The 17,598-nt window shown below is 42.4% G+C and overlaps 1 protein-coding gene across 3 annotated transcripts in view; it reads left to right on the top strand.

Annotated features, from left to right (window-relative positions):
* The window catches only part of hcn4 (hyperpolarization activated cyclic nucleotide-gated potassium channel 4), a 95,251-nt gene extending 79,517 nt beyond the window's left edge, over nucleotides 1-15,734 (top strand). For all 3 annotated transcript variants that reach the window (XM_077563019.1, XM_077563020.1, XM_077563018.1), the window contains 2 exons: nucleotides 10,294-10,458; nucleotides 12,713-15,734. In XM_077563019.1, coding sequence (XP_077419145.1) covers nucleotides 10,294-10,458; nucleotides 12,713-15,195 — 2,648 coding nt within the window. In that variant the 3' untranslated portion in view covers nucleotides 15,196-15,734. The remainder of the gene's footprint in view (nucleotides 1-10,293; nucleotides 10,459-12,712) is intronic.
* Nucleotides 15,735-17,598: the final 1,864 nt, after the last annotated feature.

Here is a 17,598-nt window from a genome sequence, read left to right on the forward strand (position 1 = left end):
AAATAAACGTTAATACAATGGGGTAGATGCCATGGACTTCCGACTTCCGGGTTTTACACATCAGGGCCGTTTCCGACCACTGCTGGCCGCGTTCCAACACTCACACCCCCACCCCTGCGCCCCCCAACCGCTCGCTCCCGCTCATCGACGGGAGGGCGTCTCGGCTATCTGAAATCCTTCAGACACTGAGACAGACACTACATTCTCGTAGCCTCGCACCCGTCGACGGGAACGCGCAACCGAGGGGCACAAAGGTGGAAGCGCAAGTACTGGGACGCGGCCCACACGTTGCAAACCGGAAATGGAAACAAAGTTGATGGGTGAAAACCCAGAAGCCGGAAGTCCTGCCTCCTCCGTGGCATACAGTCCATGAATGCTACCATCTGTAGGACATTACAGAAATTGTAGTTATTTTTACATTTAAAAAAAATTTCAATTCACCAAGAAATTATGGTAAAATTACGAATTTTTACTGTTAATTTCTCAGTAACTATATATATTTTTTCTTCTTTTTTTTTAGGTTTTCAAAGTTGAATTTTACGTTTTATTCCATTAAATAACCGACAAATATTTGTGAACGTGTTTTAACAATCAATATATGTATTTCCAAGGGAGTTTTTTGTTGTTGTAAAATAACAGAAATATTGTGTGTTTTTACAGTTACAGTGATTTCATGTTATTTTACATTTGACATGTAAAATCAGTTTATTTTTCTAAATAAAATTATACTTTTAAAATACTGAGAAAAACTGTAAAATAAAAAGTAAAACTCTGTTATATTATCGTTGTTTTTATTTTTTTTATTTTTTTTTTACAGTGCACTTAAATATTTGAAACATACAGCATACAAAAATGATGCTTTTCCCCTTTTACCATGTGATCCAAGAATGAATCAGTAAAGTTGGGGTCAGTTGTCATCAGGGGCTAAACCATCTGCTACTGGCCTCCTTGTCTTCTGCTCCCCTTGCAGCTAGTTCTGTCTAACTCCATCTTGATGTTTGGCCTCCAAACTGAATTGATCAAGCACTACCCTGCTGCTATTGTTTGATGTGTCTGCACTGCCCAAGCTCCTTTTTTTTTTTTTTTTGTAGCAAAGCAGCCTGAGACCTGCCAAGATTGTCCACCATGCTCGGCCGTGGCCTTATATTTGTAGGACTCCAGCCCTCCGGCGAGCAAAGTGCCTTCTGCTGGAGCCAGATATTTCAAATTTTGACTCATCGGGTTCAGAGTGCCTGCTGTTATTCTTTGGTGCCCCGGGTCTTGTGTTTTCTTGCATGGTGGCTTTACTTTATTTCCACGACAGAGAGCTAACCATATACTGCATTACAATTTATATAGATTTTACAAGGTCATAGATATGTTTTTGTCCTTAAATAAGATATTTTCTCTGCACTTTGTTTGTAAATTAAGCTAATGTGATAGATGGGGATGTAACAATATTCAAACATTACAAGACTATATTATCACGATATAAAGGTCACAATACGATAATTATCACGATATTGTGAGGAGGTTGGCCATCTAAAAAATATTGTAAAAAAAAATTGCTTATACTAAAAAAAACACACACAATATTGTGCTTTTGTACATAACAGCAATGCAAATAAACAACTTACAATCTGTAATAACACTTAATATTATTAATATTACGCACACATTGAGTTCCTCCACATATTGACTTGGTTCACAAGCATATTGCGTTCCCCTTCATTTGACCATTAGCATGGATTTTAAATATACAGTAGAAGGGCTAAAACATGCCATGCGAAAATTAAACTGCATTTTTTTTTTAAGTAGCCACTAGAGGGTGCTAGGACTGCACAAATAGAAATCAACCAGAATTTTTTAACAGATGTGTTGCTTTTAATATCGTGACATGATGACGACAATGTTGTGGCAGTTTTGATATTGCGATATTATGATATTGCCGTTATTGTTACATCCCTTGTGATGGATAAACAAATTAGCATATACCATTAGGGCTGCTCGATTATGGAGAAAATATTAATCACGGTTCACTTGGTATAAATTAAAATCACGATTAGGACAATCATTTGTTTTTTGGGTACAAAACAAGAAAATGTTTAAACGTATAAAATATTAAGACAAATAAATTACTTTGAAACACTAATTCTACTAGTTCCTTTTGGCCCAAACACGGTTTATGAAATTAGTTATTTTAAAATAAAAAGGTGCAAATATAGCAATTTAAACGACCCAAAATTAATACTAATAATCTTTTAGTTTTGTTTGTATTAGTGTTTTAATTCTTAATGCACAAAATGGCTTAAAAAATTTAAATGTAAAAAAAAAATACTGAGCAAAGAGTGACTGATCAACCAGTGACACAACAGAATGACAAAGCAGGTATGCGGGACTTAAAAGCATAAACTACAATGCAAAGAAAGTATATGCCCACTAAGATGCTTTTTGTAAGTTCCAATAAAGCAAACACATCTGGTCACCTTGTAAATAGTGAAAAACCAGGAAGACCGCCATGCATGTTTTTTTTCAAGGTGGTAGAAAATGTGTCCAGTGGCCTGGCTGGGGAGGTCGAGGGGGGGGGGGGGGGGCTGTTACAGTGTGTAGGAGGCAGATGCAAACTGACAAGCAGGAGCTGGAGCCCAGATGAGCGTTGCCAGGTCAGAGCAGAGATGCTGGAGACGGCCAGATTATCGCAGTCCGAGCAGACCCTCGCGCATGCACTCGCTCATTAATTCACATCCATGCACGCTGGTGAGCACAGAAGACGGTGGCGGTGTGCACCACAATCAAATGCACGGCCATGTGCACGGCAAAAAATAGCACATTCAAAGGCCAGTGTTTGTTTTTGTTCCCCCAAATGGTGCAGGTTTTTACGAGCTGGATCAAAACGTGAGACTTTACAGGAAAAAGAATAATAACCTGCTAGTGAAAATTATATAATACCCTGTGCACCACATTCCCCCCAAAAAATGTTATTAACAAGATTTTACACTGTTTTTTACGACAGCGTATTAGGGCCACCTATAATATTCAGAGAGAAAAAACTTGCAAATTTGTCACTTTATAAAGTGGCAAATTAATTAGCGAGAAAAAACTCGCGACTTTATAAAGTGACAAAAGTACGACTTTATGAAGTGGCATATTTGCAAGAAAAAAACTCTGAAACTTATGAGAAATACACGTAGCGTACTACGTTTGCCAATACTTTTCGGTCGATTTTTCAAATAAGGAGATAGTAATGGCTTTAATAACCATATCATGTTAACGCTCTTTGAAGCGTTGGGTACTGCCAGCGACAAAGACGCCTCGCTTTGCGAAGGTCCGCACCCTGAGGATCAAGCATTTAAGTTAATTTGTTAAAATAAATGTTAACTTGTACATTTATGTTTCCAGAATTATTATTTACACATTCATAATTTTTTTTTTTGTACAAGTACAGTAATTTCTGGACTACAAGGCGCACCTAACTATAAGCCGCGCTAGCTACATTTGGGAAATACTCGAGTTTGTTACACATATAAGCCGCACCCGACTGTAAGCCGCAGATGTTTTAATGTTACAGCTACTTTCTTTCCCATAATGAGAGCGCAAATTGTCTCGCTCTCGTTCTGTCTCTCCTGTATTTGGGCTCACTTGGTTTATTTTGCTCTGCCTGACGCTCTTGCGCTTCCTTTATAGTGCGCCCCTCTTGTGATCTGATGGATAAGCCGCACCTTTGTATTAGCCGCAGGGTCGAATGCAAGTGAAAAAAGTTGCGGCTTGTAGTCCAGAAATTACTGTAGCTAAGTTGCATTTACCTAAAGTATGTTATCTTCTGATTGGTTAGTGTTTAGTCAGCAGATAATGGATCAGGAAGTGTTGTCGCTCTTGCTGCCGTGTATCACAAGTAAAGTTTAAATTAGGAATGAATCTGTTTCCATCCTGCCTTTTTATTTTATAAACAGTGTCCCATTAACCACTAATGAATCCTCACATTAGACCAGAGGTGGGCAATCTCGGTCCTCGAGGGCCAGAGTCCTGCAGATTTTGTAGGTTTCTCACTTCCAACACAAGCTGATTCCAATCAACAGGATCGTTATCAGGCTTATGCAGAGCTTGCTGATGAGCTGATCATATATCAGCTGTGTTGGAGAAGGGCAACACGCAAAACCTGCAGGACTGCGGCCCTCGATGCCCACCTCTGCATTAGACTATAGCTACGCTACGTGTATTTCTCGTAAGTTTCTCGTAAGTTTCTGAGTTTTTTTTCTCTGAATATTGCCTTCGCTCTCTAAAAAAATATGTATATTTATACGTGGCCCTAATATGCCGTCGTAGTTTTTTTGTTGAACAGAAGGGTATATATAATTATACATTATGACCTCAGCAATGTATGTTGTATGTCCTGAAATTCTTCCGTCTGTGCGGCGAGTGCATTACCTCAGGAAGAGACAGCTTTATTGACCGACTTTTGCGCTGCTCCCCCCACGCCTCCTGAGCGGATGCAGTCAAGAGAAAGTCAATAAACAACGACAGAGTGGACGTTGTTTGTCCGTAGAGCATGTAGCCCCTGTCATGAATGACACAGTGAGCGTCAAGTATATTGCAAGTTGACTGGATCTCAGATGAGGCGGAAAATGAAGATCTTGTGTATTCACAGAAACATGCAAACCGGATGGGAAAAATCAGTTCGGGACTGAGTGTTCCAGACTTTTTCATTCAAGCAGATGGTGCGATGTTCTCGTGTTTTTTTTTTTTTTTCAGCTGCCATGTGGTCATCTTGGTCATTTGAACTTAGTCGCTTGGAGAGTTACATGGTGCATTTTAATTGGAGGCCAAGATTGTTGACCTGATTTAAGGGCAATATTTCAGGATGCGCTGTACTTAGTTGGAAATTATGGTTTGGTGAATGTGGATAGGAAACTCTTGGGTTCAGTACCTCCAACAAGGTTAAAGTAGAAGTCCTCACAAATTTGTATTTTTTTGACAATAATATGTTGTGAAAAAACTTCCTTTTTTTTTTTTTTAACATAAAGAACGTAAAAATATGTCTTTGGGACACTTAAAATATTTAAAATAGAATGTATTTTTGGAGCGAATGAGTTAAAAAACACTGATTTCACTACCTACTTTTTGGGAATGTGAGAGGAAAACTCAGTTCCCCAAGAAAACCCACCCAGATACCGGGAAAACATGCAAACTCCACACTGTGAGGCTTTTGTGCTAACCATGTGCCGCCACTTAACCTAATATCACTTTGAAATTCTAACATTTATGACTCAACCATCTGTTGTGGAGTGTTTGCTTATCTTTGTGATTGATGTTCCGTAACAGATACCATGCCTCAATTAGTCACCAGGTGTGTCATCCGTTGAAGACAGATACAGTAAATGCCTCCTTCAAATAGATAACTTCCTTTTCCCATAAGGAAAAAAAATGGCTAATAAGCGTAATTTTCTCCGTTCATAGGCTAGTTCTGTTTAAGTTTGTTTTGAATTCCAATTTCACTTGAATTGTGATACACTTACAATTTTAACATATAAATAATGGCTTTCCTCCTAAAGAGTTGAGTAAATCAAAGCCGCGTCCACTATTTGCCTAACTATATATCGCCCCCACCTGTCACCCTGTTGTAAGTGCTACTGTAGGCACTAACGGTAAGCTTTGACCTTGGTATGCTCTCACCAAGGTCAGAGAACATTCTGTCCCAGCTCCCTTTTTTTTTTTTTTCTCTCATCGAGCAAGATCCAATTTTCCTTGGTGTCATTCAATTTTGATGAATGCTTTGTCTCGCAAGTGTGGAAGCCAAAGATTGGCCTCTCGCCAAACACGTTGGCGGGCGAATATCTCCGCCGGGCCAGATACACCAGCAGACACGATGGGAAAATTCATTGCGTTTTAGCCACATTCATTTTCCTTCTCATCTGAGAAAACTTTCTCCCTTTTTTTCCCCACTCTCTAAACGATGCTTCACATTGGACGATATCGCGCGTAATGAGATGTTTAATCTGCAGCCGGTTATCTTGTATTGCGACTGGTGTGGCGTTCATTGGAGCTGTCGCAATGACGGTCGGCGGCTGATTACGAATCATCTCATTGTTGCTCAGACCGCTCCAGAAATGTACGGTTGCAGATGAGGATGGAAGAATAAGACGATGACTTGGGTTTGATAAGATGACAGGAAAAAATTCATTGAACCGGGCCTTGTCTCTATTTCGGGAGCGTTACGGTGAGTCACAAGTAAGCATGTGAGTAAGCAGTGGGAGACGCTTCATTCATGAATCGAATGATTGTAATTCATGAAAAATACACAGAAGCCACCGTGACGTGAACAATGCAGTAATATTTTGCTTATTTTTAAATTTTTTCCTTTTGTTCTAACTTCTAACTGATCAAAAATAATACATTATAAACTATATTTGTAAATACTACTTCCTGGACTCGCAGCCCAAATCCGAGATTGCTGTTCGTTTACCATCTAAAAATCAAATCCTGAATCCATTTAACTAATTTGCTCCCAAAAACGTATAAATACGTTCTATTTTAAGTGTTTTAATTGTCCCAAAGACGTATTTATACATTTTTAATGTTTTTTTTTTTATACTAGAGCATACAGAAGGAGTCTCCTCTCAATATTCTCAAAAGAAGAACAGATGGAAACGGGCATAAGTCGCGTGTCCGTTTTGCTCATTTTCAGTAAATTCGCTTAAAAAATGTGAAACAATTGTACGTAAACCTGACTCTTAGCTAAAGCAATAATAACACAACCACCGCTCAGCACATTGACTAGTGATTAAAAATGTTATAAATAGTTCCTGGTGAGAATTTCTTGTATCCACGAATAACCCAAATATTAATATTGAGGTTTTGAAAGGCCATGTAAACGCGCAAAAAAATGAATATTCTCTTCTTCTTTTTTTTTTCTTTTTTTTTTTTTTTAAATTTACTGTAGCCCTTTTGTATTGAATGTTAAAGTTTCATCCTATTTGGCAGTCCGTGTTACTTAAAACCCCGTTTCAGGACATTAGCCCTGCTCTGAGGTATCTATTTTTTTTCTTTTCTTTTTGTCTTGAGCGTGTTTGCTGTGGCTCTCAACGCAACCGCAGTTAATTCTTATCCTCTACCCTGCTCTGGTGCGGCCCCCGCTAAGTGTGTGAGCTTGACTTGTGTGCAAAGACACGTCGGCGAGGCCAGAGGGCTCTGACTGCCTGCAGCCCTAGCAGCTCATCTTGGCCCCGCCGGCTTCATCCAGAAAGCCACAGGACAAGAGGATTTAATACAGCGCTGCGGTGCTCCTCTCCAGAGGGGATTACCGGAGCGCTACCGCTGCCGGTGCAGCTCCAGCCAGGGCTGCCCCCGCTAGCAAGCACTTACAGTGCACGCAACGCACAAACGCACTCACACACAGAAGGGTATTTTTATACTGGCCTATTCACAGCTGTCTTCTCCACTTGGCCATGCTCTGCTCAGCCCCATCTCTTCTTTTCATATGCACTTCATGTTCCTCACTCATATGCTGCCTTCCACTGACTGTCCACATATTCTCAGAACTACTTTGCACTTCATCAGAATTTAGGATTCTGTACATTAGGATCCATGCACCACCGATTGATGCATTCATATTAGTGGTTTCAACTGTTTTGTGTCCAACTACGTGCATCCATTTTTCGAAAACTTTAGTGAAGTGCGCTGAAGCCTTTCCCAGCTGATTTGGGGCAAGAGTACTTTTTTATTGGTGACCCCCCCTTTCTTAGGTGAGTGACAAGGGCAATTCCTCTTGGACTAAATGATCATGAGGTGTTCAGCCCATTTTCATTACCAAATATGGTTCCTTTCCCAATGAAAACCTAATGTTGGTTCCTAACTTGACACAAACGCTCCACTTAGTTACTGTACAGTTAAGGGCACAGAACCTCCCAGCCTTCTATATTCTAGTGTTTGTCCTAATTGGGGTACACCAGGACTGGTTTACCAGTCTATCCTACATATCTATGAAAGTCAACACAAAAGAAACAAAAATAATAATACAATTGAAAGAAAAAAAACAATCAATCAAGGAACCTCTATGAGCGAATAAACTGATTTGTTTGGGTTTTATTTTTTTTTCAAGATCAACATTGTAAATCCTCAATTAACTGAAAAGATCATGATTTAGCTATAAGGATTGTAATACGCTGACATCTTGCGTGACATCATACATTTCCTATTTGATTATTATGAAAGTGTAGATATGGGAAAAATGCTTCTTCTTTAGCAGATGTTAATCCCCATTTAATGCACCTTACTGCCACCTACAGGACTGGAGTGAACAACGTGTTTGACCATCTTCCACACGCTGCTGGCATTGGCCCGAAACCTCATAATCCAAATTTGGTCAAGTTCAGAAATCAATACTGTTGGTTCTTTCCCATGTGGTTATGTTATTTTCACAAAGTATTAGATGTGTTTTGCTCTTTTAGACAATGGAATATTAAAGCTGCTGAAGGCAGAAAATTGAATTTCTAATCGCTACTGCCACCTGTGGCCGCAAAAGGAAACACACAATACGCACATGACGTCACATCCGCAGACAGAGGGTGCGAAATTTGTCCCGGATCCAGTCTGAAAACTATTGGCCAGAGACTTGTAGGTGTACACATTTTGAACAGCTAAGGTGTTAATCGACTAGTTGCAGTAGAAGATGTTTGAGTCATAAATGATCAAATACAAAGGCTATTGGAAATTATTATCATTATTAATAGAGGAGTAAGGGCAATTAGTTCTCGTCTTGCCTTGAGCGTCTTGAGTCCTCGCTGGTCCAAACGCAACGTGATTGTGGTCTAAAGAGGAAGTATGTCTTTTGAAAGACAGATTTAGCATCCAATAGAGTTTTTACGGTTTACAAAAATCCTGCAATTTAGGAACAGCACCCAATGAACTGGTTTGCGCAGTGGTGTAAGACTGCGACAGTGTGTTATTCATACAAATATTTTCTTTAAAGATCTACCTCCGCAAATATCAAACCTCCGATACTATGAGCCAGACTTGCTAACCTCTATCTATCAATTTTGGATATGAAGCAATGCAGGTGAGAAAGTTAAAGCGAGAAGCCTCCGTTCTTTTTCCCCGCAAAGTGGGTCGCGGCAGTGAGGAGCGTTGATGTGATGGGCCGTGATTGTTACCAGCCTTTAACGCAGCCGCATCATTGTGTTGCACCTCGCACCCGCGTTCTCACGCGGCGCCGTCATACCCTCGCAGCCAAATGTAAACAACAGCCGGCGCTACAAATGTTTTTATTGATTAAAGGAGACGTGGCCTCGTGCGCACCAGGGAGGCCGTCTATGTGTGTATGCGTGTTTGCCAACATGCGGAATATGAAGGGGATAAACGGGAAATGGCTTTCTGGGAAAGGGAGAGTGGGATAGCAGGAAAGGAGATGAACACTAAAGAGCTGTTTGATGAAATAGACGCGCACACGCAAACACACGCCGAATACAAAGAAATAACCCAAAAGTTAGCATCTACAGCATTTTTGTAGGTGAATTCATATCCGCATATGCATATATATAGAATATATAGCCTCTGTTATCAGCGCCACTTAGACTGAAAAGCTCTCATGAATAAAACATGCTCACAGCGGCGCGATCATGCATGCATGCATACTCATTCTGTGCAGACACCAGCGCACACACACCCATCGCATACATACAACTGCACACTGTACAGGCAGATGTACAAACTCGGCGCAGGAGTGCCGTAGTACTGTAGTGCAAACCTATTAAATGGACCATTAGTTTCTTAAGCGCTTATGGCACATGACGCCTGTCAGACCTCAACGTTTTAGGGGAGTTGTAGTTTTGTTGCTGGAAATGTTTTGCACCAAAGTTCACATTTTCTGTACGTGTATGTTAGTTGGAGTCGTTTTAGACTTGGAGATTTAGAAGAACCAGTACGAGGTCCAGCAAATTCGGTAAAAAAGTCATTTTATTTATTTTGGTCATGTAGATGGTCGGGTATTTGGTACACGGCTTCCGCAGGATGCTCATTGGCTGATAAGGTTTTCACCAAAATACTGTACACGAGTGTAAAATCCTTTCAAATATCTGCGCTCTTTTATTTCTTACCTTTTTTCCTCTCTTTATATTTTTTTAATACTTTAAAGTGGCTATGGCAAGCTTCTTCTCCCTTGACAATCACGGCATGCTGTTTTTGGTTCAATACAAAATAATAACGTCTGGGAGTGTCGCTTGGTTTGACTCAAGCCTTAGCATGTTAGCGCCTAATGATGACATACCAATAACTTCACAAATGTCCTGATTTTTTTATTTTATTTTTCTTCTTTTATTCCAGAAATTTGTTTGCTGACACGCGGCAGACGTACAGCCAGCGTGCGAGCCGACACGTACTGTCGTCTCTACTCGCTGTCGGTGGACAACTTCAATGAGGTCCTCGAGGAGTATCCCATGATGCGACGGGCCTTTGAGACAGTTGCCCTGGACAGACTTGACAGGATTGGTAAGGATGTGTCTCATTTAATGTTGTTTTTCCATTTTATTGTTCGTGATTGGGGCGGCATGGCTCAGTGGACCTATCAGTGAGGTCGTGGGTTCGATCCTCTCGCCTGGTGAACATGTCGAAGTGTCCTATATATAAAGCAGTCCATTTACCATTTTACCATTTGAAAGGGACAATGCACATTCACTGTTACAAAATTTGTGTAAATGTGCCAGAGTTAGCATACAGCTAATTTACATCCGTAGTCCCTTCCTCTCTTACTCTTACTTACGTTTCCACCAACCTAACCTTAACCCACAGTACGGTATCAAAACCACACCAAAAAAATAATCAAGCACTCCCTCATAATCCTAACGACAATTCAAAAAAACTACCACATGCAATTTAACGCCATAGGTGTCAAACTGCTGCCTATTCTTGAGAAAAAAAATTGTAATGCTACGATAACAAAACGTCAAGTACAAAGAAGATCTAAAGGTGAAAAGGCTACTCAAATATGCATTTTGGAATCCTTTTTGAATTCCCTTTCCAACGATATCTGCTTTGTGCAGCTTAACCCAATAGTTCCTGAGCTATAAGGGTTTAAGGGCGGCTATGACCATAGCACCTAAATCCCTGCTCCGATTTACCTCAAATTTGAGATTTAGTGTTGTACCGTCACTATCAAAAAGTACACCAACTTTCATTAAAATCCAAATCTGCTTGATTAAACCTTGATTAAGCCTTGGCTAAATCAAGGCTGGAAAAATACTGGTCTAAATAAATATGTTAACAATGTATTATCAAATGTACGTACACTATGTACTGGCTTGAGTTAAAAAAAAAAAACTGTTATATTTTGGCCTTAAAAACAAAACGGGGTTTACATTGGCTTTGATGATGTGTTTGCTCACGGAGGGGCATTTAGTAAATTTTATGAGATTTTCATTAGTGACTTCTTCACTCTTTCACCTCCTGTGAAAAATTTTACAGCCAGAATTTCGTTTGCGTATTCAGCCAAGCTGTTGAAAACTTTGGTCAAAGCTGTTGAATATATAGACATTACAAATTCCCCGTTTGATCCCCAATGCAGACAATTGATATTCTCAGCATATCCATCAGTCTACTCAAAGCCCTCTGCAAATAAAATATTCACAATGAGAGGCACGTCCGTATCATCACTCAGCCGTCGCTCGCCTGCTCTGTTTTATCCTCAGCTATGTTTAGCAAGGAGAGAGACATTCCTTTTGGGGGAGACTCTTTGAAGCAAATGGCTGCTATGAAAATATACGGTAGGCTGATAGTGATCTAAGAGATTTTCTCCTGTGTGCGGCCCTTCCTCCTCCCTGTACATCCCTCTCTCCCATAATAAAGTCACCGGCGTACCGTATAGCGCTGACGCACAAATTAATGACTCCGTTGATGGACTTGCACAATCTGATTAGAGGTTTTGCGAGCGATTAGCAAGCAGGTGGATGGGGGGTCGTCCTCAGAGGAAGCACCTCAGCCGCATATATAGCCACCAGTCATAACAGACGGATTGATCTGCGTCTAATTGCATTTAGAATATCTCGGGGTCTCTCAGGCTGGAATTGAGAATGGCAGGCCCGCGAATTGACCCTGTCACCGCTCAACTATGGCTAATGGACTTAGAGGTCAGAGTTTTTTGTGCAGTTTCTGAGGGAGGTGGAGTCAACTTGTCAATTTGACCTTGCTTACCCTTGACAGAGCTTACTTCAAGCCAGTAATTATTCTAAAGCAAGTAAAACCTCAGAATAACTGCTATAAAGGGGCTGTAAAAATAATGAACCTCAAATCATCCCATACAGTAAATCATCAAATATGCATAAATTCGCAGAAGGGTTTGTTTGTATTTTGTCCCTACGTTACAATGGAATCGCACTGTCAGAGCCACTGAGACGTAGACCACCTACACCTTGAGGCTGTCATGCTTTCAGAGCTCCTGTCTGGGTGGCTGTCTCCCACCTGTCGTTTATTGTTGTTTATCTTTCTCTTTTTGTCGTCTCCATTGCATTCCGCATTCTCACTGTCATCTTTTCCCTGATCATTTTGCTGCGATTCTTCTGTACTCTGTTGCTCTTTTTGTGGTCGATTCCACAGGCAAGAAATGCTGTTAAATAAGGTTGTCGCTTGAGTACACCGAAAATGTCAGCTGAGCACTATCAGCTGACAAGATTTACTCATTCTTGTTTTTTCCTTTTCCTTTCTTTCCCCCCTTGTTACTGTCTGTCTGTTTCTCGGCGTGCTCTCACAGGCAAGAAAAACTCCATCCTGCAGCATAAGGTGCAACATGACCTCAGCTCGGGCGTCCTCAACTATCATGAAAATGAAATCATCCAACAAATTGTGCAGCACGACAGGGACATGGCCCACTGTGCCCACCTCCTGCAGAATGCCCCTCCCCAGACGCCACCTTCGCCAACACCTGTTATCTGGGCACCACTAATCCAAGCGCCCCTCCAGGCGGCTGCCGCCACCACCTCAGTTGCCATCGCTCTCACACACCATCCCCACCTCCAGACGACTCTCTTCAGGCCTCCAGTTTCCATGTTGGGGTCCCTGAAGGATCCCACCAGTCGGCAAAAGAAGTTTCACACATTTGGTCCATCATCACCAGCTCCTGGGTCGGCTGGAGATTCTCCCGACAGCACACCTTCGAAACGACGCACCGGCGTAGACATGTCTTTACTGGCCTCTTTTCAGGCTCAGCATGTAGCATCAGGTTCAGGGGCAACTAGCTCTGGCCAACAGGATTCAGGTAGTGGAGGCCACCGAGGATCGAATGAGACAAAGTCCGTGTTTAACATGAGCGGGTCCTCGGCGGTACCTCGCAGAACGTACTCGTCGTCCGGTTCGCCCTCATCGAGTTTGGCGCAGCTGCACTCGCAACCACAGCATCAGCAGCCTTTTCGCTCCACCACCCCGCCTTTGTCCAATTTCTTCCACCAAACATCGACAGGTGGAAGCATAGGGTCGGGAATGAGCGGAAGTGCCGTCGGCGCCTGTGGCGGTGCAGCAGACTGGCCTTTGGGTGGGGCAGTAGGAGGGTCTTTGGAAAGGGTGAGTGGAAGGGATGGCGGATGGGCCAGCGAGGACTTTACAGCTCCGCCGGCGGAAGCTAGTTCACTGAAAGTCTTTAGATTGGGGGCAGCTCCTAGTGGATCAGTGGGGGGCTTCTCAGGGGAATCATTGGGAGGAGTTTCTGAAGGATCAACGGGTGGTGCTTGTGGCAAATCAGCAGCAGGGGTCTCAGGCGGTGTTACCTGTGTGTCAGTAGCAGATTCAGCCAGGAGATCTTTGCCAGGGGTCTTGCTTGCATCAACAGGAAGGGCTTCTGGAGAATTACTCTTAGGGCTGTCCACTGGTGGATCATTAGGGAGGGCTTCTGGTGGTTCATTGACCTCTTTGGAATCAGTGGTATCAACTACCGCTGCAGGATCATTCGGGAGGCCTTCAGTTGGGACAGCGGGAGAGACCTCTGGAGATTTACTGGTCTCGACAACTGCCGCAGGGTCATTAGGGAGGACTTCCCGTGGGTCAGTAGGTGGGACTTCTGAAAAATTACTTGTAGCAGTGACCACTAGTGAATCTCTAGCACGGCCCTCTATTGGATCAAAGGTTTCTGGAGGATCCACTGGAGGAGTAGCCGTAAGTCACCTTATCGGAGTTTCGAGTGACTGTCTGATATCAAATCCTGGAGGAGGATCTCTGGGAAGGGCTTCCAGTGTAGCTGCAGCTAGCTACATAGCGGTAGGTTCAAGTGGGCCAGGGGCAGGGGGTATTGTAGCACATAAAAGCAGGTCAACAGAGGGCACAGTAGGGGGGCATGTAGCGAGTGGCTCTTCAGGTGGGGCCTCTGGTGGGGCCACAGAGGGACTTATTTCTTCTACCCGCTGTCAGAGCCCAATATCTACTGTCTCTTCCAGCCCCATGCCAGGACAGCTTCTCTACTGTCAGCCACACTCCAAGCCTCCTCAAGTGACCCCCTTGCAGCAATTTGCTGGAGGAGGCAGGACTACAAGTGGCTTGAACCTCCTCCACTCTCCTCCACATGGCTTCTCTTCTTCAAGCAAAGGGCAGAACGGCCAACAGCCCACTGAGGGTTCACCGTCATCACTTAGACATTTTAGCCTGGCAGGTCTCCAGTCTGGATTTCTTCCACAGCAGTTGTCTTTGGAGAGGTCTGCGTTGGCTTCCCTGGCCCAGTACGGATCAGCCAACGCCTCGCCATGCCTTACTCCTGTGGCACCGAGCCCAACTATTCAAAGCCCTGTGACAAGCAGGACTTTCCATTTCAGCGACCTATCCAGTGCCACAGGATCCCACGGTTCTTTGCTCATGCCTCAATCCTCACTTCCTTCACATCCTACGGTCCAAACACACATTGCAGGAAGAGATCCGCAGCCCGGTCGTTTTTCTGAGGATCTAAAGCTGCTAACTAGCTCGCACCCATCTCTTCCCCAGGAGGTGGCCCCGGCCTTAGGCCACCAAACTGCTTGCTCCTCTGTGGAAACAGGTCATTACTCCTCACCCTTCTCCTCGCCCACTCTAAAATCCAAACCCTGCAGCTCAGTTCCCGGTCATATGACTCCTCCAATCCAGCTTTCTCCGGGCCACCCCCATCAGACTCACTCCCCCGGAGCCTCGCCATCTCCGTCGCTCCGGAGGGGTTCCTCTGCCTACTCATCAGATCTAGAAACTCAAGCTGTCCGCTCAAAGCTTCCTTCCAATTTGTGAGGATTGATCACACCCTCCTGTGCTCCTCCAAACTAAAATACGCACAAACTTTTTTCACGTTTGGGGTTGGTTTTGTTTTCCTTTATCAGACGTCACTGTGTTCCGCCTTTGATTTGACCTTCAATTTGCTGTGATTTAACAGACACTTTACCAGGTAACACTGTTTTATGCTTTGTCCTATTCTTATTTATACGTCATGTATATAGATAGAGGTATATTTAAGTGATATGTTCATCAAGGAGGGTGTGAAAATGATCTCTATTTAAAGGACCGTCTATTCTTTATGGGAGAGGGCAGTTCAATACACAAATACTCATTTTGTCTGCAGGCACCTATGCACTAATACCTGCATCCAAGGCTTTTTGTTTGTCTCAACAAAAGTGATCTACATTTTTGCTAAAATGATACGTCATACGGGATCGCATATTGTCGATTCTCAAATGTATAGACTGTGCTTATTTATCATGTGTGTGTGTATACCTTTTGAAACCTTATGATGAAAAGATTTTAGGAAACCAAAAAAGACTTCCAGTACATTATATCCACACCCTTCGACCCCTTATTTTATATTACTTTATTGTAATAATAATAACGATGATGTTTTTGAAAGCAGGATGTAAGAGGGGCGCTAGTGAGCTAGCCTCCATTTCAATGTGGGGATAACGGCAGCATGTGTGTCCCAACAAACTCACTTTGTCTTCCAAAATCATGCCGCTAAACGTGAGTCCGACGCCCGTGTCGTTTCGTTCTTCCTGAATGTGTGCGACTGTTTGTGTTTGCGCGAGTGTGCGACTCAGCAGGACAGTCAGATGCAAGGCAAGACATTGCCTTTTGATTTCATTTGTTTTCCCGCGTAAAAAAAAAAAAAGTAGGACTTTCATTAACCACAGGTTGTCTGTTGATTCTCAGTCATCTCGGTCATCGGTGCGACACAGAAGCTGTGGTTTACCCTCTAGATTTGGAATTGAAGGCAACCAGACTCCTTTGTAGGAAGTCCATTTGCCTTTAATTCAACTTTACAGTAGTGACCAAACTGCGTATTAAATCAAATTATCATTGATATTGATTATCATGATTTCTTCTTCTCTGGCTGCTATCGGATCAACATGGGCACGTCTCTTTAAGATGTTGAATGTATGTACATTTGTCACAGGAAAACAAAAAAAAAGTACTGTAGCACTAAACAAGACTGTTCTGTCACTTAAAAATGGCAATCGGGTTCAATATATTGGACGTGTTTTCAGCAGCAGTCATTTCTGTTGTTAAAGTGGCCTTTGGCAGTACTTATTTAAAATTATTGCATGCCTACAATGACCTAGATATAAGATTTGGTAAGTTCAAGTAGCATCTTCACCAATGATATAATGCAATACGTCAAATGTAGCAGAAAGCAGGTGTGAACTAATGTTGGTACTGTTGAGACCATTTGGGTGCAGGGAAGCATACATCAGTTTGAACGCTGTTTGTCTCCACACATTTGTTATTATTACACTATTTTAATGAGCTGGGAGAATCTCTCTGAATGTTCTAAATTCAGTTTTTTTTCATGCTAGGGATGGACTTGTACAAAAGAGCCGCAGTAGCTCAACTTCGCATAGCTGAAAATTTAACAGCAAAGTAATTGGGACTAAGAGTCTTTGATGGTTGCATTCTATATTGTTGCTTAATCACCAATCAATTCAGTCGATCAAATTCTTTACCATCAACCAATAGTCATTGCCCTTTCTTAGACATTTTTTTTTTATCCCTGGAGAACCCACGGGGCCATAAATTCTGCTACTCAAATAACAAAGACCTTTTTCTTTTTTTTACAAATTTAACTTCAAAAGTCCAGAGTGCCACTTCTGACCCCTGCATGGGGCCATCTAGTAGATGAATATTGCACTTATATGAGCCAGAGTGGTGGTGACAAGATGGCTGGCAACATGCTGTTTTGTTGAGCTGGAAATCAATCCAAACAAAACCATCTTCGGAACTTTAACTTGTGTTCTGCGCATGCTCTATTCACCAGAAATCTCGGTCCGAAGTAAGTTGTATGATCGGCGGCCATCATACGTTGCCACTCGCTAAACAAGATGAATTGAATACATTTGGCTGCAGCATTTAAACATTTTCTGCCACAGTGTGTATATACCGGCGAGTCCTCAAATTGTGTCGTATGCGACCTACGTCGTGTCGACTTTACGACGCCCGTAACTCGCACGTGGCACCTTCTTTTTTGTTAATTTCCCACAGAAATCACGCCATTTTAAAGTTATTTAAAACCCTGGAGAACCCACGGGATCAAATTTGGCCCCTATAAATTCTGCTAGTCAAATAACAAAGACCTTTTTCTTTTTTTTACAAATTTAACTTCAAAAGTCCAGAGTGCCACTTCTGACCCCTGCATGGGGCCATCTAGTG

This window comes from Vanacampus margaritifer, chromosome 4 (assembly GCF_051991255.1).
Source record: "Vanacampus margaritifer isolate UIUO_Vmar chromosome 4, RoL_Vmar_1.0, whole genome shotgun sequence".
Lineage (NCBI taxonomy): Eukaryota > Metazoa > Chordata > Actinopteri > Syngnathiformes > Syngnathidae > Vanacampus > Vanacampus margaritifer.